Genomic DNA, 13,370 nt, shown 5'->3' on the forward strand with positions numbered 1-13,370 from the left:
CGGCAGGATTAGAGCAGCTGAGCCGTTTAAAGGGATGACAGAGGAAATCTTCCCGGCGAAGGTGGAGGAATACTCCAGAGCAACCGTTTGGCTCTGGAGTTTACCACAAATATTTCTTTTTACTCGCAATAAATTCGGGGTTGCGTGTTCAAAAATGGACCATAACTTAATCGTTGTCCAGTTCGAAACGTTTTCAGGACCATGGACAGAAGAAATGGGGCTACAATAGCAACAAACAAAACACTGAGGGCGCTGTTTCCCTGTTTATAGATTTAATCACGCGTTACAAACCGACCAGATGGTTCTTTCATTTGAGTAAAATATATGTTCGGAAAATATAATATATAGCAGTGTTCTCACTACAGAGGTGTAGTTGTTTTTACATTTTCATCGAAATTCTACTTCACTAATGGAAATAAACACAAGAACACAATCAACTGAATCAGCATTCCATTTTTTTTTTACTGGATCAGAGTTTTATAAATACAATTTTACACTAAATAAACAATATATACGGTTGTCTCTTAAAGAAATACAACACATCATCATTATTCTGCTTTTTAATTTAACAATGTTAAAGTGCTTATTGCCCTGATTGTGCAGCTATAAAACTGTGGCGCTGTCTTACTACAACATCAGAGATTGTAGTTTTTAACACTGTAGGGAGTAAATCAAAACAAACCAGTCACTTTCACACCAACACTGAAGGAGGCTATTATTTTTTTTAAATAATACAAATGGTTAACAACAATACACAATGAGGTAACCGTTGACTTAACACGCTGAGAGCAATGAGGTCTAAGAAAATGTAATATCTTGGTCTTTGAACCATCAAGTGAAGCTACAGATTAGTGTGTCCTGAAGTCCAGCCCTGCAGATACACATAAAATTCAGCAATACTCAACAGCAAGCAGTATTTGGTAAATAAAGCTATACAGTGCTGGTGCAAAACATGAACACATGAATGGCTGCCCAAATGATTTATACTGCAAGATCAACCTCTATCAGTTTAAATGGTCACTTATAAGTATCAAAGAGGTGTAAGGTATGATTCAGACAAGTGCTAGCAAGTAGAATCATGATGGGCATATGGGGATAAGTCCTGCTTTCTTGTTGTTCAGGTCTGAAGCTCAACATCATCTCGTGATAGGTCCTTGCTGGCCATATTCCTTTGAGGGGAGATGACTTGGGTCCTCTGTGAAGGGAGGAGCTGGGGAAGGAAACGTAACCATCATTATTTTATTTCAGCAAGTAGACTTAGACGCTGTAAAGTAGCCGTCACACTACTTACGATTTTGGAACTGTTGTGCTGTATATCTGGTTAGCAGGATTCCAAAGCCTTCAATTAAAGCAAGGAGGATGCCACCCATCATGGCAGAGCCCATCATGGTTAATGGCCCGCCTGGGGATAAATGAGACTTTTAAAAAACAACCTAACTCTGACCATAGTCACAGCAAACTCAAGTGATTTTTCTTACTGCGTGCAGCAAGAATTGCGCCAGTCATTGCACCGCTTGTGATGGAGTTCCAGGGATCCTCCTTACCCCTCAGGCGGACTAAACCACAGTCTATAGTTGAGAAAAGGCCGCCCCATACAGCAAAACTACCTGCAAACACAAATATCTTGAAGCATTTTATGCCCATTGAAGCCAGCATTTAACATATTTATTTATTTTGTGTTGTGATGTAAGGCTGTAGGCTGCTTCCTTACCTCCAATCTGTGGGGCTCGTATCCTGACCGCATTTGCGCTACCTTTTAATCTGTGTGCCACACCCTGAAGAGAAGTAATGCTATCAAATAACTACTTCAAAGTTTCATGAATTGCAAGAAACATAGTGATTTAACTTACTGCAGGTGCATTTCGGAAGCCCTTCACAGCCTGGAAAACACCTCCTCCAATTGTTCCCATAGTGAAAGCCCCCCCACAATCGTCCACTATCCTCCAGGGACTGTAGGTAGAGAGAGAAATAACTCTGATCTGAATTCACAGCGTAATGATAACTGTGTAAAAACTCTTGTTGGTCACGTCTTGTTGTGTAGAACATGCATTCAAAGAGATGACAGTGTGAAGGTCTGCAATGTCTTCAATACCCATCTCAATGAAACACTTTAAATGTGTATATTCTGTACTATAACTGTATAATACGGATAAACGCAAATCTTTAAATACAAAGACTATGTTTTAATCAGTTTAATAATCGTAACTATAATTTATCGAATAGACACTTGACTGCCTGTTTATTTGGCTTCCCCCTCCTTCACTAAGCTAACGAGCTAATTGAAACATATCCGCACATAACTAAGATAAAGAAAACATCTATACTGACGGCAATCGAAGCGACGCATATCTTAACGGGTGTCAATTCGAGGTAACTCGCCATGATATGTTACTAATCTCACCAAGGTTCCCGAGCATATTCCTCCATCTTGTTTGTAGTCAAGACAAGCACGTGACGTCATCGTGACCAATGGCGTCACCTTGCGTCGCATAGGGACATAGCATAAAATAAATGCAAAATATTTGTATTAAAAATACACCTTGTATTAAAAAAAATCATTGATTTGCCATTCATTAAATATATGTATTCCCTATTGATAAATGTTTATGCGCTCCGTTTCATCTGTCTACGTCATCATAGCGCGACCCGTGTGCCTCATCACGAAGTCGCACATCTATTTTTCTCTTCGACGCTTGGTTCTTATTTATCAGGTAATGGCCCTGTTCTTCTTTAAATTAACCGTTGTTTTGCATTGGAATGGTGTCGCTTGTGTATGATTTGACGGTGATGTTGATAGGAGTGAGTACTTCGACGAGTGTTACAGCTTTGCATTTGTCTTTACATTCGTTGCCTCGTTATTGCAGTTAAAATATCTGTATCAGTATAAGACATGTGCAGACGTAGTCTAAATGACCGTCAGTTGTTTTGGATGGATTGCTTTGTATCTCGTAGCGGTGTTGGATAAGGAGAATAATTTAAAACGACTGTATGCATGAGCCTCTTTTGGGGGGTTTCTGTTCGGTCTGTGTCCTGTGATACCATCGTTAGTGATTTAGTATTGTTTCAATAACAGTGCTAAGATTGATTTGAAATCAAATAGTGTGTTCATGTCTGCTTTTGTGTTCCAGCATGCCTCTACCAGCAGCTCTTCTGGCCCGCCTGGCCAAAAGAGGGATAGTGAAACCATCAGATCAAGGTGGAGAGTGATAACATTGTGTCCGACAAAGGAGTCTCACAACCAGTTAATATCGTGCTTTTTTTCATCTCTCAATGAGAAGCAGATGAAGAAATCATTGCAGAGGACTACGACGACAACAATGTGGATTATGAAGCGACAAGGATGGAGAATCTGCCGCCAAACTGGTATAAAGTGTTTGACCCAACATGGTATGTACTTGAGATATTTTCCCGTTTTACTTACAAATGTTTTGTTTGAAATTCACATATTAAAAAAAAGTGGGAGCCAGTGTCATGCAGTGTAATGATGTGACATTTCCCCCAGCGGTTTGCCTTACTACTGGAATGTGGAAACAGATTTGGTGGCTTGGCTTTCTCCAAATGATCCATCAGCCCAAATTACAAAAGCTGCCAAAAAACTGAGAGGTATGGAAAGGTTATGTTGCGCAATTCATTCTACAAACATGTGAAACATCATTGTAATAGATTTGTTAACCATGTTTTCAGCGGAGGAGGAAAGGTCGGAGCGGCAGCTTGAGAAGCCAGACAAAGAGCGTGACAGAGACCGTGAGCGAGAACGTGAGAGGGAAAGAGACCGGGAGCGTGAGGATGGAAGGGACAGAGACAGAAGGAAACAACGGAGGGATGAGTCGGCTTCGCACCACAAAACCAAAAGAGGTAACAGTGAAAATAATAAAGTCAGTATGAAATCAACAACTGTTGTTTTAATATTTTATTTTTTCTTTTAATTCAGCAAGAAAAGATGATGAAATGGACCCAATGGATCCAAGTGCTTACTCAGATGCGCCAAGGTACTCGATTACCCCTGTTTTCTGTTGTCTAAAAGCATTTCCTAACAGACTTTGTTCATAGGGGCTCATGGTCAAGTGGCCTCCCGAAGCGAAATGAAGCAAAGACCGGAGCAGATACGACAGCAGCAGGCCCTCTGTTCCAACAGCGGCCGTACCCCAGTCCCGGAGCTGTACTTCGAGCTAACGCAGCTAACCACCCACCAAAAGAGTAACCAGAGCTTGTCAGCAACACACACTTGTTTTCTCCATCACCTTAAAAATGTGGCTGATGAACAGGTTAAATTTTTCATTGATTGTAAATACGACCTCTAGTTTTTAGAGCTTCATTAAAATACATCTTGCTTTGACGTAGTCTGACTCTTTACTATTTAAATTGTTTCATTTAGGACAGAAACACAATTCAGCTTACAGACTTGTTTATTTTACAATCATCTAAAATAATAAAATATAGAAAACAAATGTTGACAAGATTTTATAACAAAGTAGTTTAAAATCTATACAGAAAAACATGTCTGGGTTTCTCCCTGTAATGTTGATGTTATATTTGGCACAGGTGTTATATACACATGACACAACCCTTTGTTTTTCCTGAGACCCATCCAGTTATACATTGACTTTCATTCTGAACCATCACAGATGTTAATTCCCAAACTTGATCATGAGGAAGCCAGCATCGTCGGAGGGGTACAAAGAGAGTGTCAGAGGGAATCGACTCAACATATTTTACACCTTGTTTCAGTGTTCCGTTGCACCAACATAGTGGCAAATGCAGTCATAGTCCAATGTGAACACTTTCTCCTCGTGTCTGTCTAGCTGCACCATCGCTTTGCATCTGCTCTTGTCCCGCTGAAGGATGCGACCAACCTTGAAACAAAAACATTCAACTTAAAGTCATACAAGGAGCTATGTTTAAATAAGATTTTTAAAAAATCTTAACTCACTTGCTGTCTGTGCTCGCCAAGTACCACCATTATGAGATCATTTTCGCTTTTGGGAACAATAGTTTCCAGCATGTGCTGCTTCACATCTGCCACAGGGAAAAAGACCAGTCCAAAATAAGGTTTTGACAGTAAGAAACGCAACAAACTTGTTAGGAAACAATTTTTCGTCACATAAAACTGAAATACTGTGAAGAAGCTCATCCTACTAAGGGTCTTTATCTCATAAGGGCTCACCGTCTAAAAGTCGCCCCTCCTCTGTTCGACACACGCATGTATCCGGAGTCAAGACGTCTTCCACTCGCATCTAAAGAGAGAATATTTCTGATTAACAACTTAACTACATGATTGAGAATAAGAGCACAAATGAGTACAGTCAATATTAATACCTTAGAGTTGTAGTACTTTCCCCCTTTGAAGGCTTTGTCGATAAAGCGAACTTTCAGGTCTCTCTGGAGCCAAGACGGGGCAGCTGGAGTTTTCCGCGCCTCCTTTTCTGGCGGCTTATCTCTGATAAAGAGCAAAGAAAAGACAATTACCGTCCAGTCTCTTAACTCACTTAGTTCCGAGGTGTGTGGACGAGACAGGGAAAAATGAAAGAACCTGTCTGTCCGCGAGTCTTTGTGTTTCCTCTTCCTGTCGTCATTTCGGCCGTCTCTTTCTGACTCTTTTGACCTCTCCTTTTCCTCCCGTCTGTGCCGCTCCTTCTCTCGAGCCTTCTCCTTTTCTTCTTTTTCTTTATGAGCTTTACTGAGGCGACCTGGAAAGTGTTTAAAAACATATGTTTCCACATCACGGAAGCCTCTCAAAGCAGTGCTGCCACTTTCTTTACATGCCATATTTTGACACATAGTACATATAGTGAGTAGAAATGCTAGAACTGAAGGACTAGGCTAAACTATCATGGCTTTTGAGATTCTGGACGAAAATATGACATGACCATAACATTCATGACACAAGTGATGATGATGTGGTCACTCACTCAGGTCTTTGCTGTATTTTTCATATTCCTTTCGCCCGACCAGTTTAACGGCGTACTGGCTAATGGTCACAGTCTTGCTGCCGATGGCAAGCTTCACTACCACGCGGGCGTTGTCTGGGTCGATGCCTTCTATCTGCAGTGCCAAAACAGGGAGGATTAAAACTTGAGTGTCTCTTTCTCTTTAAGACTGTAACTGACGTATGTGGACAGTACCTTGCCATATAGTTGCTTATGTGCCCCGGACTCCACCAGGACGCACCCTCCGGGGCCCATTACAAGCTCATCGTCCTTGCTTGGCTCCTCACCCGGTTTAGGGGGGCGACGATGTTTGTCTGGCATCAGGTCTTTGATAGCAGAACGATCCGCACCAAGACCTAAACCTTTAGGGCGAAGCTGGTGTTCGATGGGCTTCACATCTCTGGAGAAGACACATTTCATTTAGAGAAAACAGGCAGTTGAAAAATGTCAGTAACGCACTTGAAAAAAAAAGGATCTTATAGACTCCACAACTGTTCCACACAATGGACTGTGTAAGTTTTGCTCTTGTTCTCATGACAACGGAATGTGTATCACAGTTCAAAAAAAGAAACCAGTTTTCACTTAAAAAATATACCAACACAAGACGAAAAAAATGAAAAGCAATTCATTTTTAGGCAGCAACAATTCAGTACAGTGGTTTTCTTTTGACAAAAGGGACACTTACTGTTTAAAGGTCCTTCCTATTCCCTCAGCTTTGCTCCAGCCCATCCCCTTCAGCATGGCCAGTCCATAAGCTTCAATGGGAACGCTCTCATAATCTGCCTCTGTGGACTGAGAAGCACACAGCTATTAAGTGACATGGAATGTAAAAACACACTGATTTAATTTATCAGTGAATCTGGTGCGTTGGTGATGTGTTATGTTTGTTTGAATTAAGAAAAGCTTATGTCAGCGATCAAGCGAAAACGTGCAGCATGTGACATTGGTCTTAGTCAGCCGTTTGACTCTGGGCTGTCAGACCGGGCGGACTAAAAGTCACTGCTCTTGCTCCTCCCTCAATGACTCTCTCTGACCGTCACGTCCACTGTGACTGAGAGATGATACGGAGTGACAGTGATGCTGCATCGGGCTTCACATGGAAAGCAACAAACAAGATCAGATTGTGGTTTGTGTGTGTGTCTCTGCAGAGAGATTTGACGCCCCATTGCCACAGTGCTGGCGAAGCAATCTGAAGCTGTATACATACACTCAAAAGCAAATGGACTCACTCTCAAATGGACAGGTGTTCTAGGCTATTTTAATTTTAATTCTACACCGCTCATTAAATATTTCCTTCCTTTTATTGTACGAATGAATGTGAAAATATTCCACCCAAAAAATGCCAATATAACACATGAAGATATGTCCATTTTTCTCTTTCTCTTGATAAAACTTTAGAGTCTAAAAATCACCCTCTTTGTTTGGATCCCAAAGATCCTGTTGTAACAAAAATTAGAATTTAGAGAAAAACATTTACATTTTCTTTTTACAACCATCCCATTCACGCAGTTGCTAACATGAGTCAAAACATTTGCCCTTTGTACATTGTGTGTTATAACTAATATTTGTGCACTTAGCATCAGGCTTAAACTTGGGATGAACACAGTCATTGTACAAAATTGGTCCTGACCTTCTTAGTGTGACACACTTACCGATTCAGGTCGAAGGTCCACCTTGATATGATCACCATCCTCAAAACCATCGGGCACTTTGTTCTGCATCAGCAGGGGGATTGAGAGGTTGAGGTTTGTTTCTGACTGAGGACCATTCTGCCACAAGTCAAGTTGCCTCCGTGAATCTAAGGCAAGGAGTGAGAAATATGAGAACATCAGCACCAGGTTTGGGTTTTTGGAGAAAGTCTGAAACATCTCCAGAGACCTGAATCAATGTCCTCCAGTATGATGCTGATATCAACTTTTACTCACCCTCAATGAGTTCTTTGACAGCTTGGCTTTCCATTGAGTCATGATCATCACTTTTGCCCACTTTTTCCTCTCCATTCCGCTCACTTTGGTTGCTCTGGTCAGCTTTGTGCCAACGATTCTTTTTGATCAGAGGTATGATCAGCTCTTTGGGCTGTTCACATGGTTTTACACTGTATAGGAGGGAAAATGACAGAGACCGTAAATATAGTAGTGGATCACGACGAAACAACGCTGAGATGCTGGTTTATACCCAGCATTCATGTGCTTAATAACGCAACATGAAGCTAATGTTATGATGATGGACGCTATTATTGCGCTGTTAGCATTAGCAAACCCTACCTCTGAAACTCATTTCCATTGATCCCAGTCAAAAGATCTTTGTCCTCGCTTCTGCTCTCGGGTTGGCCAGTTGATCCTTTGAATTTGCTAAATTTTTTAGTGAAACCGAAAGATACGGCGGTTTGTTTTCTCTCATCGTGTTCCTCAGACCTGAAATCTGCCTGCTTTCCGTTCGACGCCATGACTATTTAGAAACCGCAGACGCTCGAGAACTGGACGATGGTTGTTGTAGTTTTTCTACCCGGGGTGTTAGTTCCGCCATGACAGTGTAAAACTACAACTCCAATGAGTCAACACTTTTAAAGGGACAGTGGCAGTAAACGGCAGCCTTTTTCAATTAATTAATGGGGCTTTGTCAAGCGAAACGAAACGAGACAATTAACTGTTGATTTATATTCATAATTCGTGTCGGAATTACTTCAACAGAATTTCCCGCAAGCCAGCCATCAAAACAACAATGTATGTTTCTGTTTAGTTTTCTATATTTTACGAGGTAACCAGTACACTGATATAGCAAAGCCGACTTAGCTTTAAATGTGGCACGTAAATAAACTAATTTTAGTCATTAATAATTGGGGTTATGAATTGGGTAGCATAGCTATATTTATTGTTTCACTCCCTTATGCGGGTTGTGACTCGTCGAGGCAGGTTCGGAGTGTGGGAGACTAACTATGGGCGGTACTTCTAACTCTCCTATTCCCTCCCCTAAATCAACTTTAAACGGGAAACCTTCTCCACTTTAGCGTTCACACCAAAGTGTCGGCAAATTCGTCGCTGTCAGCCTCGTTTAGAGCCAATCTATGGCCATAATGGATGTATCCAATAACGTTTGGTTGTTTGTGTTCCGAGCTTGAACGCACCGCGTGCGGTTCAATGACGCCTAAAAATCAATACGGGTTATTGGAGTCGTTTTAAACGGTTAAAAATCTCTCGTCACCTGAGGAGGACAGCTGGACAGACCATGAAGGTATGGCTCCATTTTTGATCATTAAATGTTCTTAAAGGGAAATAGTTTCAATGCGCTGTTGTTTGCTCTTAAATGTGTGCGTACGTGTGTCTGTCTCTCTCTCCTCCTCCTCCTCCCTCTCTCTCCTCAGCATCACAGCTCTCAGAGCATCACTAGTGTCCAAATATCTGATCCGCCGTGCACATCCTCTGACTTTCTCTGGGATACCGCGTTGCCAACTATCGCCACTGCATGCTCAATCCACTTTGTTTATGTCTGTAGTAAAGCTCTTCTATCAACCGGGTCAATGTATATAGACGCGTTCAAACGGATCCTCTTTGAAAGGCTCAACTGCTTGAAAAGAATGTGTGTGTGTCAGCGCCAGGGCAGGTCAGTATTTATCCAAAACATGAGAAATCTGAGGATCTGTGATGTGTAATCCGTGAGTGTGTGAGACTCCGGGTGGGGGTGTGTGAACCGTGTAAACATGTGTGCATGTAAACTGGTCTGCTGGAGTTGGACATTTGCGATGATGGTGGCTTGTCTGATCATCACTTTTATCTGATTACTCTCCCCCGGGAAGCTTTTGATCTTAAAAAAAAAAGTTTCTACTGAGCTATTTTTCTGTGTAAGTTATCGCTCCATAACCCAGAAATGCCGCTGGCTCCATTCTTCCATTTCAATTGACTTGAAATCTGTTGGCAGCCAGGTGTGAGCGGTCCTGCCTGGGGGGTGTTTGTGTGTGTTTGTTTAGGGTGTGTCTGTGCTCAATACATGGTGTGCTTGTTTTGAGATGATGGATGTGTGACCCTGGCTTCGCTGTGCATTGCTGTGGCCCGTCAAGGTTATACAGTTATGATGGATCAATAATTTGTTGCCAGAAAGTGGGAAGCACGGCGTGTCAGAGGAAGCACACGTGACAGAGCCTAGCACCTGTTTAGCTCGCTAACTAAACCTCTCGGTTGTATTCTGAGCTTGCTCTCTTTGATTCTCAGCTCACGCTTGATCCGGCAGTAAGTGGAAATATGTGTTGACACTCAAACATGACACCTCTGTCACCGCTAACAAGACAGGAGGAAGTAGCGAGGTGCAGTTCTCCTCAGTCCGACAAATGCAACGTCTTCGGGGAGTTGTTGATTGTTTAATTATGTGCTTCCTGTGTCCTTGGGAATATGCATATTCATGCTGCTGTTTTAAGGTGAGAGGAAAACAAAGTGTCTATGTGCGCGCGCATGTGTGTGCAAGGTAGTTTATCCTTGACAGGGCAGGGCTGTGCAGGCACATTCTCCCATCTGTGGTCCAAACCTTTGCTCCCAGCCACTGCATTTAGATTCTGCAGTTGTTCCCTGCTCTATTCTTAGTTTTCATCTCAGTTCATGCGAAGTCTGAGATGAAATTTCCACGGCAGCATTCCTCTGCCCGAGCATGTCGCCACTTCCTTGTCACTAAGCAGCAGATTCAATTTGCATCAGATAAGCTGCTGTTAAGTAGTTAGACTCCGTCTAAGGAAGGGAATCAATAAGGGATCAATATTAAGAGTTACAATTTACATGGTGCCATATTTGAAATGTCAAGAAGGCAATGAATCCATGTATCCTTGACTCGCATCTTAGTTGGACAACTGGGATCGATATCAGGTGGTGAGACAGGCTGCTGGAGCAGGCGAGGGTCACCTTCACTCATCCCTACTGAATCAGCACTATCTCTCTCACACACAAACACACACACACCTGAAGCCCTGCTTAAGTTACCAAAGTGTGACCTCGCTCATTACGGTGAACTGAACCTCCGCCTTTCATTTCCGGATAAATTATTCATTTTTGTTATCAACGCTCCCCCTCATTCTTTATAAGGTTACCACTCCCGTTCTTTAGATTCCAGGCATTTATCCTGCATCACAGACAAGCTCTTTGTCTGTGTGAGCTTTGATGCTGAAATGTGTGTCTGCACCAGGCTGTTTTTTTTTAAATGAAAACACTGGTCTGCTTCGCTGTCTGCTCCACCTAAGCTCGGCTAAAGGAATCGGACTGCTGAGTTTTCCCAATGAGAACTCACGTTTGATCGCAGCATGGGATGCAATGCTTCCTGGCAGATTGAGGAGGAGAACCTGTTGTCACACTGGTGTTCTTCACAGAGACAACAAAACAAGGCAGACTAATTGCCCCCCTGTCTTGATCCTGATCCGAGACTCTACTTGCCTGGAGGCGGACTCTTTTACCATTTGAATCATTGTTTACACCTCTCACTTACCATCTTACGGTGCTCACAAGGCTAAAGAATGAAAGTGAAGAATGACTTTTCTAGGCTTGTCATCACTGCTTTTTGTGGTGGGGCAGGGAGGGGACGTATAATGTGTTCTCAAGCCTCTAACGTTTAATCTTTTATTTTTAAAGCTGCTACTGCTGTCTATTTTGTGTTCAGCACTCGTGTGCCCTAGATTTCGAAGTGAGTGAGCACCAGGCGGCTTTAGTCCTGCCGTGTTGTTGGATGTAAACGATTTTTGGATGGAGAGGTCAGGACGCAGATGCCAGGTGTAGCGGGGAGAATGCTCTTATAAAGTCTCTCTGGGTTTATTGGTTCAGATTAGGTCCCTCTTGGCTGTTATAGATGCCTCACTTGGACCATCTCCAATGTCAGCCATGTGATTTCTGTAAGATTCGATGCTCTGGGTGTGGAATCGTTCTCAATAGCTTGTGAAATGTTGACCTCCTTGGATCATGTTTTTTGGTCATGTGTTTAATGTCTAAATCTATATTATATGCACATCATATTTCTGAAGATGGAGTAGAAGAAGAATTTTGCAGATATTTTGTGTGCCTCTCATCTTACAAACTATAAACTGGAATGGTGTTCTGCATTATTTTTCAGTCCTCACTAGTTTCTTCTGGTTTGTGCTTGATTGTGGGAGGTAATCGGAGATTTCGTTTTGCTTCACTTCACCTCTACAGTCGACACCTCAGGAAACATTTCGATGGAGTGATTGCTTACATTCATGAGGCCATTTCTCAAAGAGCGTTTCATTTTTCTGTATTACTAGATTCAAAATTACAAAGCCATTACTCAGAACAATGCGATAAACACAGGAGAGTAAATAAAAGTGCGAATGTAGTTCATTTTTCGTCCAATGGCCATTCCAAAGCCGCACACACAGACACACAAAAAAAGATCATTTGGATAATCCAAAGCTTCCAATTAACCTTTCTGCGCTTTCCGGACTGCTGGGGAAAACTGGAATACGAAGATAAAACAAAGCTTTTAAGTTCGAAAAGCATTGAGAAAATATGTAGTTCTTCAGTGCATGGTGTTTCCACAGCTTCCTAAACAGTGAGTGCATTTAGGAAATGTGCAGAATTTACGACTTCACAAGGACACAAGTTTAAAGGTCGCCTCAGAGAGCAGGATCCATTTTGATGAATGATTCCAAAGCGTTGATGATTTACACATCGATTGACTTGCTGTCCATTGATCGAACGATAAATTGTTTCTGCTTCTTTATTATTCATTCAGTCGCTTGGCTTCTCGTCACCTTGAAGTGACCAAGACTTATACATTATTAATCCTTAATGCTCTTATATTTATTGCACTTTTCGCAGCGGCTCCATCTAGCTTGGGTTCAGGGCAGTTTAGGAGTCTGTTGTTCATGAGCACCTTCAGAACAATAAACAAATGTCTTGGTTATGAATGCTGGTGACGTTCCAGCCAATAGAGCATGCAGCCAGTCCATCACTTTTTGGTTACATAAACAAATATGAATTCATGGAATAATTGGGATTATGACTGAGCAACCTCATTTTTATGACTGCAGTTTATTATGTAGAGCGGAAATAGTTTGGCACGGGAGACAGCGCGGATGCACGCTCATGTGACCCGAAAATAGTTGTGTTGGACTTTAGATGAGCAAGATTAGAGGGGTATCTAAGCAGCAGAGGCGGGAAAGTTAACCATGTTTGCCCAAGTTCTTCTAACTCTGCCGCGGTCAAAGCCGATTATGTCAGCGAGTGATCCGGCAGCTGAGAGACGGCTTTGATGGAGATGAGGGTCGGCGTGGAGATAGACATCCGGACACCAGCGTGGGGGTCACCACAAGAGCGGACAGACAATCTTTCACCCTGGAGCCCGGCTCTGGTTATCGATCCAGAAGGAACATCGGAATTAGCAAGGGGGCTAGAATTAATCGTGGGATCAAATTTCAATGCCCTTTCAGTTTTGAAATCTGGTCAACTGAAAACAGCC

At 42.3% G+C, this 13,370-nt stretch overlaps 4 protein-coding genes across 6 annotated transcripts in view; 2 read left to right on the forward strand and 2 right to left on the reverse strand.

Moving 5' to 3' along the window:
- Nucleotides 1-313: 313 nt before the first annotated feature.
- On the reverse strand, nucleotides 314-2,437 carry timm17b (translocase of inner mitochondrial membrane 17 homolog B (yeast)). 2 transcript variants are annotated; one of them, XM_053849722.1, is made up of 6 exons: nucleotides 2,402-2,437; nucleotides 1,851-1,950; nucleotides 1,712-1,775; nucleotides 1,479-1,607; nucleotides 1,292-1,402; nucleotides 314-1,210 (listed from the first exon to the last, which is right to left on the reverse strand). In XM_053849722.1, the coding sequence occupies exons 1-6, from the start codon at nucleotides 2,425-2,427 to the stop codon at nucleotides 1,137-1,139; spliced, it is 504 nt and encodes a 167-aa protein (XP_053705697.1). In that variant the 5' UTR covers nucleotides 2,428-2,437; the 3' UTR covers nucleotides 314-1,136. The 2 variants fall into 2 exon arrangements, with proteins under 2 accessions (XP_053705697.1, XP_053705698.1); XM_053849723.1 differs by having other exon boundaries at nucleotides 2,329-2,419.
- Nucleotides 2,438-2,633: 196 nt separating this feature from the next.
- pqbp1 (polyglutamine binding protein 1) lies at nucleotides 2,634-4,322 on the forward strand. The gene is made up of 7 exons (XM_053849333.1): nucleotides 2,634-2,711; nucleotides 3,129-3,196; nucleotides 3,279-3,387; nucleotides 3,503-3,603; nucleotides 3,685-3,855; nucleotides 3,932-3,989; nucleotides 4,051-4,322. Exons 2-7 carry the CDS (start codon nucleotides 3,130-3,132, stop codon nucleotides 4,199-4,201), a joined length of 657 nt encoding a protein of 218 aa, XP_053705308.1. The 5' UTR covers nucleotides 2,634-2,711; nucleotide 3,129; the 3' UTR covers nucleotides 4,202-4,322.
- gpkow (G patch domain and KOW motifs) lies at nucleotides 3,966-8,408 on the reverse strand. The gene is made up of 11 exons (XM_053849332.1): nucleotides 8,192-8,408; nucleotides 7,853-8,022; nucleotides 7,580-7,725; nucleotides 6,613-6,719; nucleotides 6,123-6,327; nucleotides 5,910-6,042; nucleotides 5,531-5,687; nucleotides 5,317-5,437; nucleotides 5,165-5,234; nucleotides 4,931-5,016; nucleotides 3,966-4,853 (listed from the first exon to the last, which is right to left on the reverse strand). Exons 1-11 carry the CDS (start codon nucleotides 8,371-8,373, stop codon nucleotides 4,725-4,727), a joined length of 1,506 nt encoding a protein of 501 aa, XP_053705307.1. The 5' UTR covers nucleotides 8,374-8,408; the 3' UTR covers nucleotides 3,966-4,724.
- An 85-nt stretch (nucleotides 8,409-8,493) lies between these two features.
- Nucleotides 8,494-13,370, forward strand: part of LOC128749590 (membrane-associated guanylate kinase, WW and PDZ domain-containing protein 3) — a 37,013-nt gene continuing 32,136 nt past the window's right edge. The window contains exon 1 of one of the 2 annotated variants that reach the window (XM_053849331.1): nucleotides 8,494-9,158. Coding sequence is in view for 1 of the 2 variants with exons in the window: in XM_053849330.1 (XP_053705305.1) it covers nucleotides 9,445-9,527 (83 nt within the window). In the remaining variant the exon portion in view is untranslated. Of the gene's footprint in view, nucleotides 9,159-9,316; nucleotides 9,528-13,370 lie in introns of those variants that run through there. The other variant, XM_053849330.1, reaches the window with a different exon arrangement.

The sequence above is a fragment of the Synchiropus splendidus genome, chromosome 18, assembly GCF_027744825.2.
Source record: "Synchiropus splendidus isolate RoL2022-P1 chromosome 18, RoL_Sspl_1.0, whole genome shotgun sequence".
NCBI lineage: Eukaryota > Metazoa > Chordata > Actinopteri > Syngnathiformes > Callionymidae > Synchiropus > Synchiropus splendidus.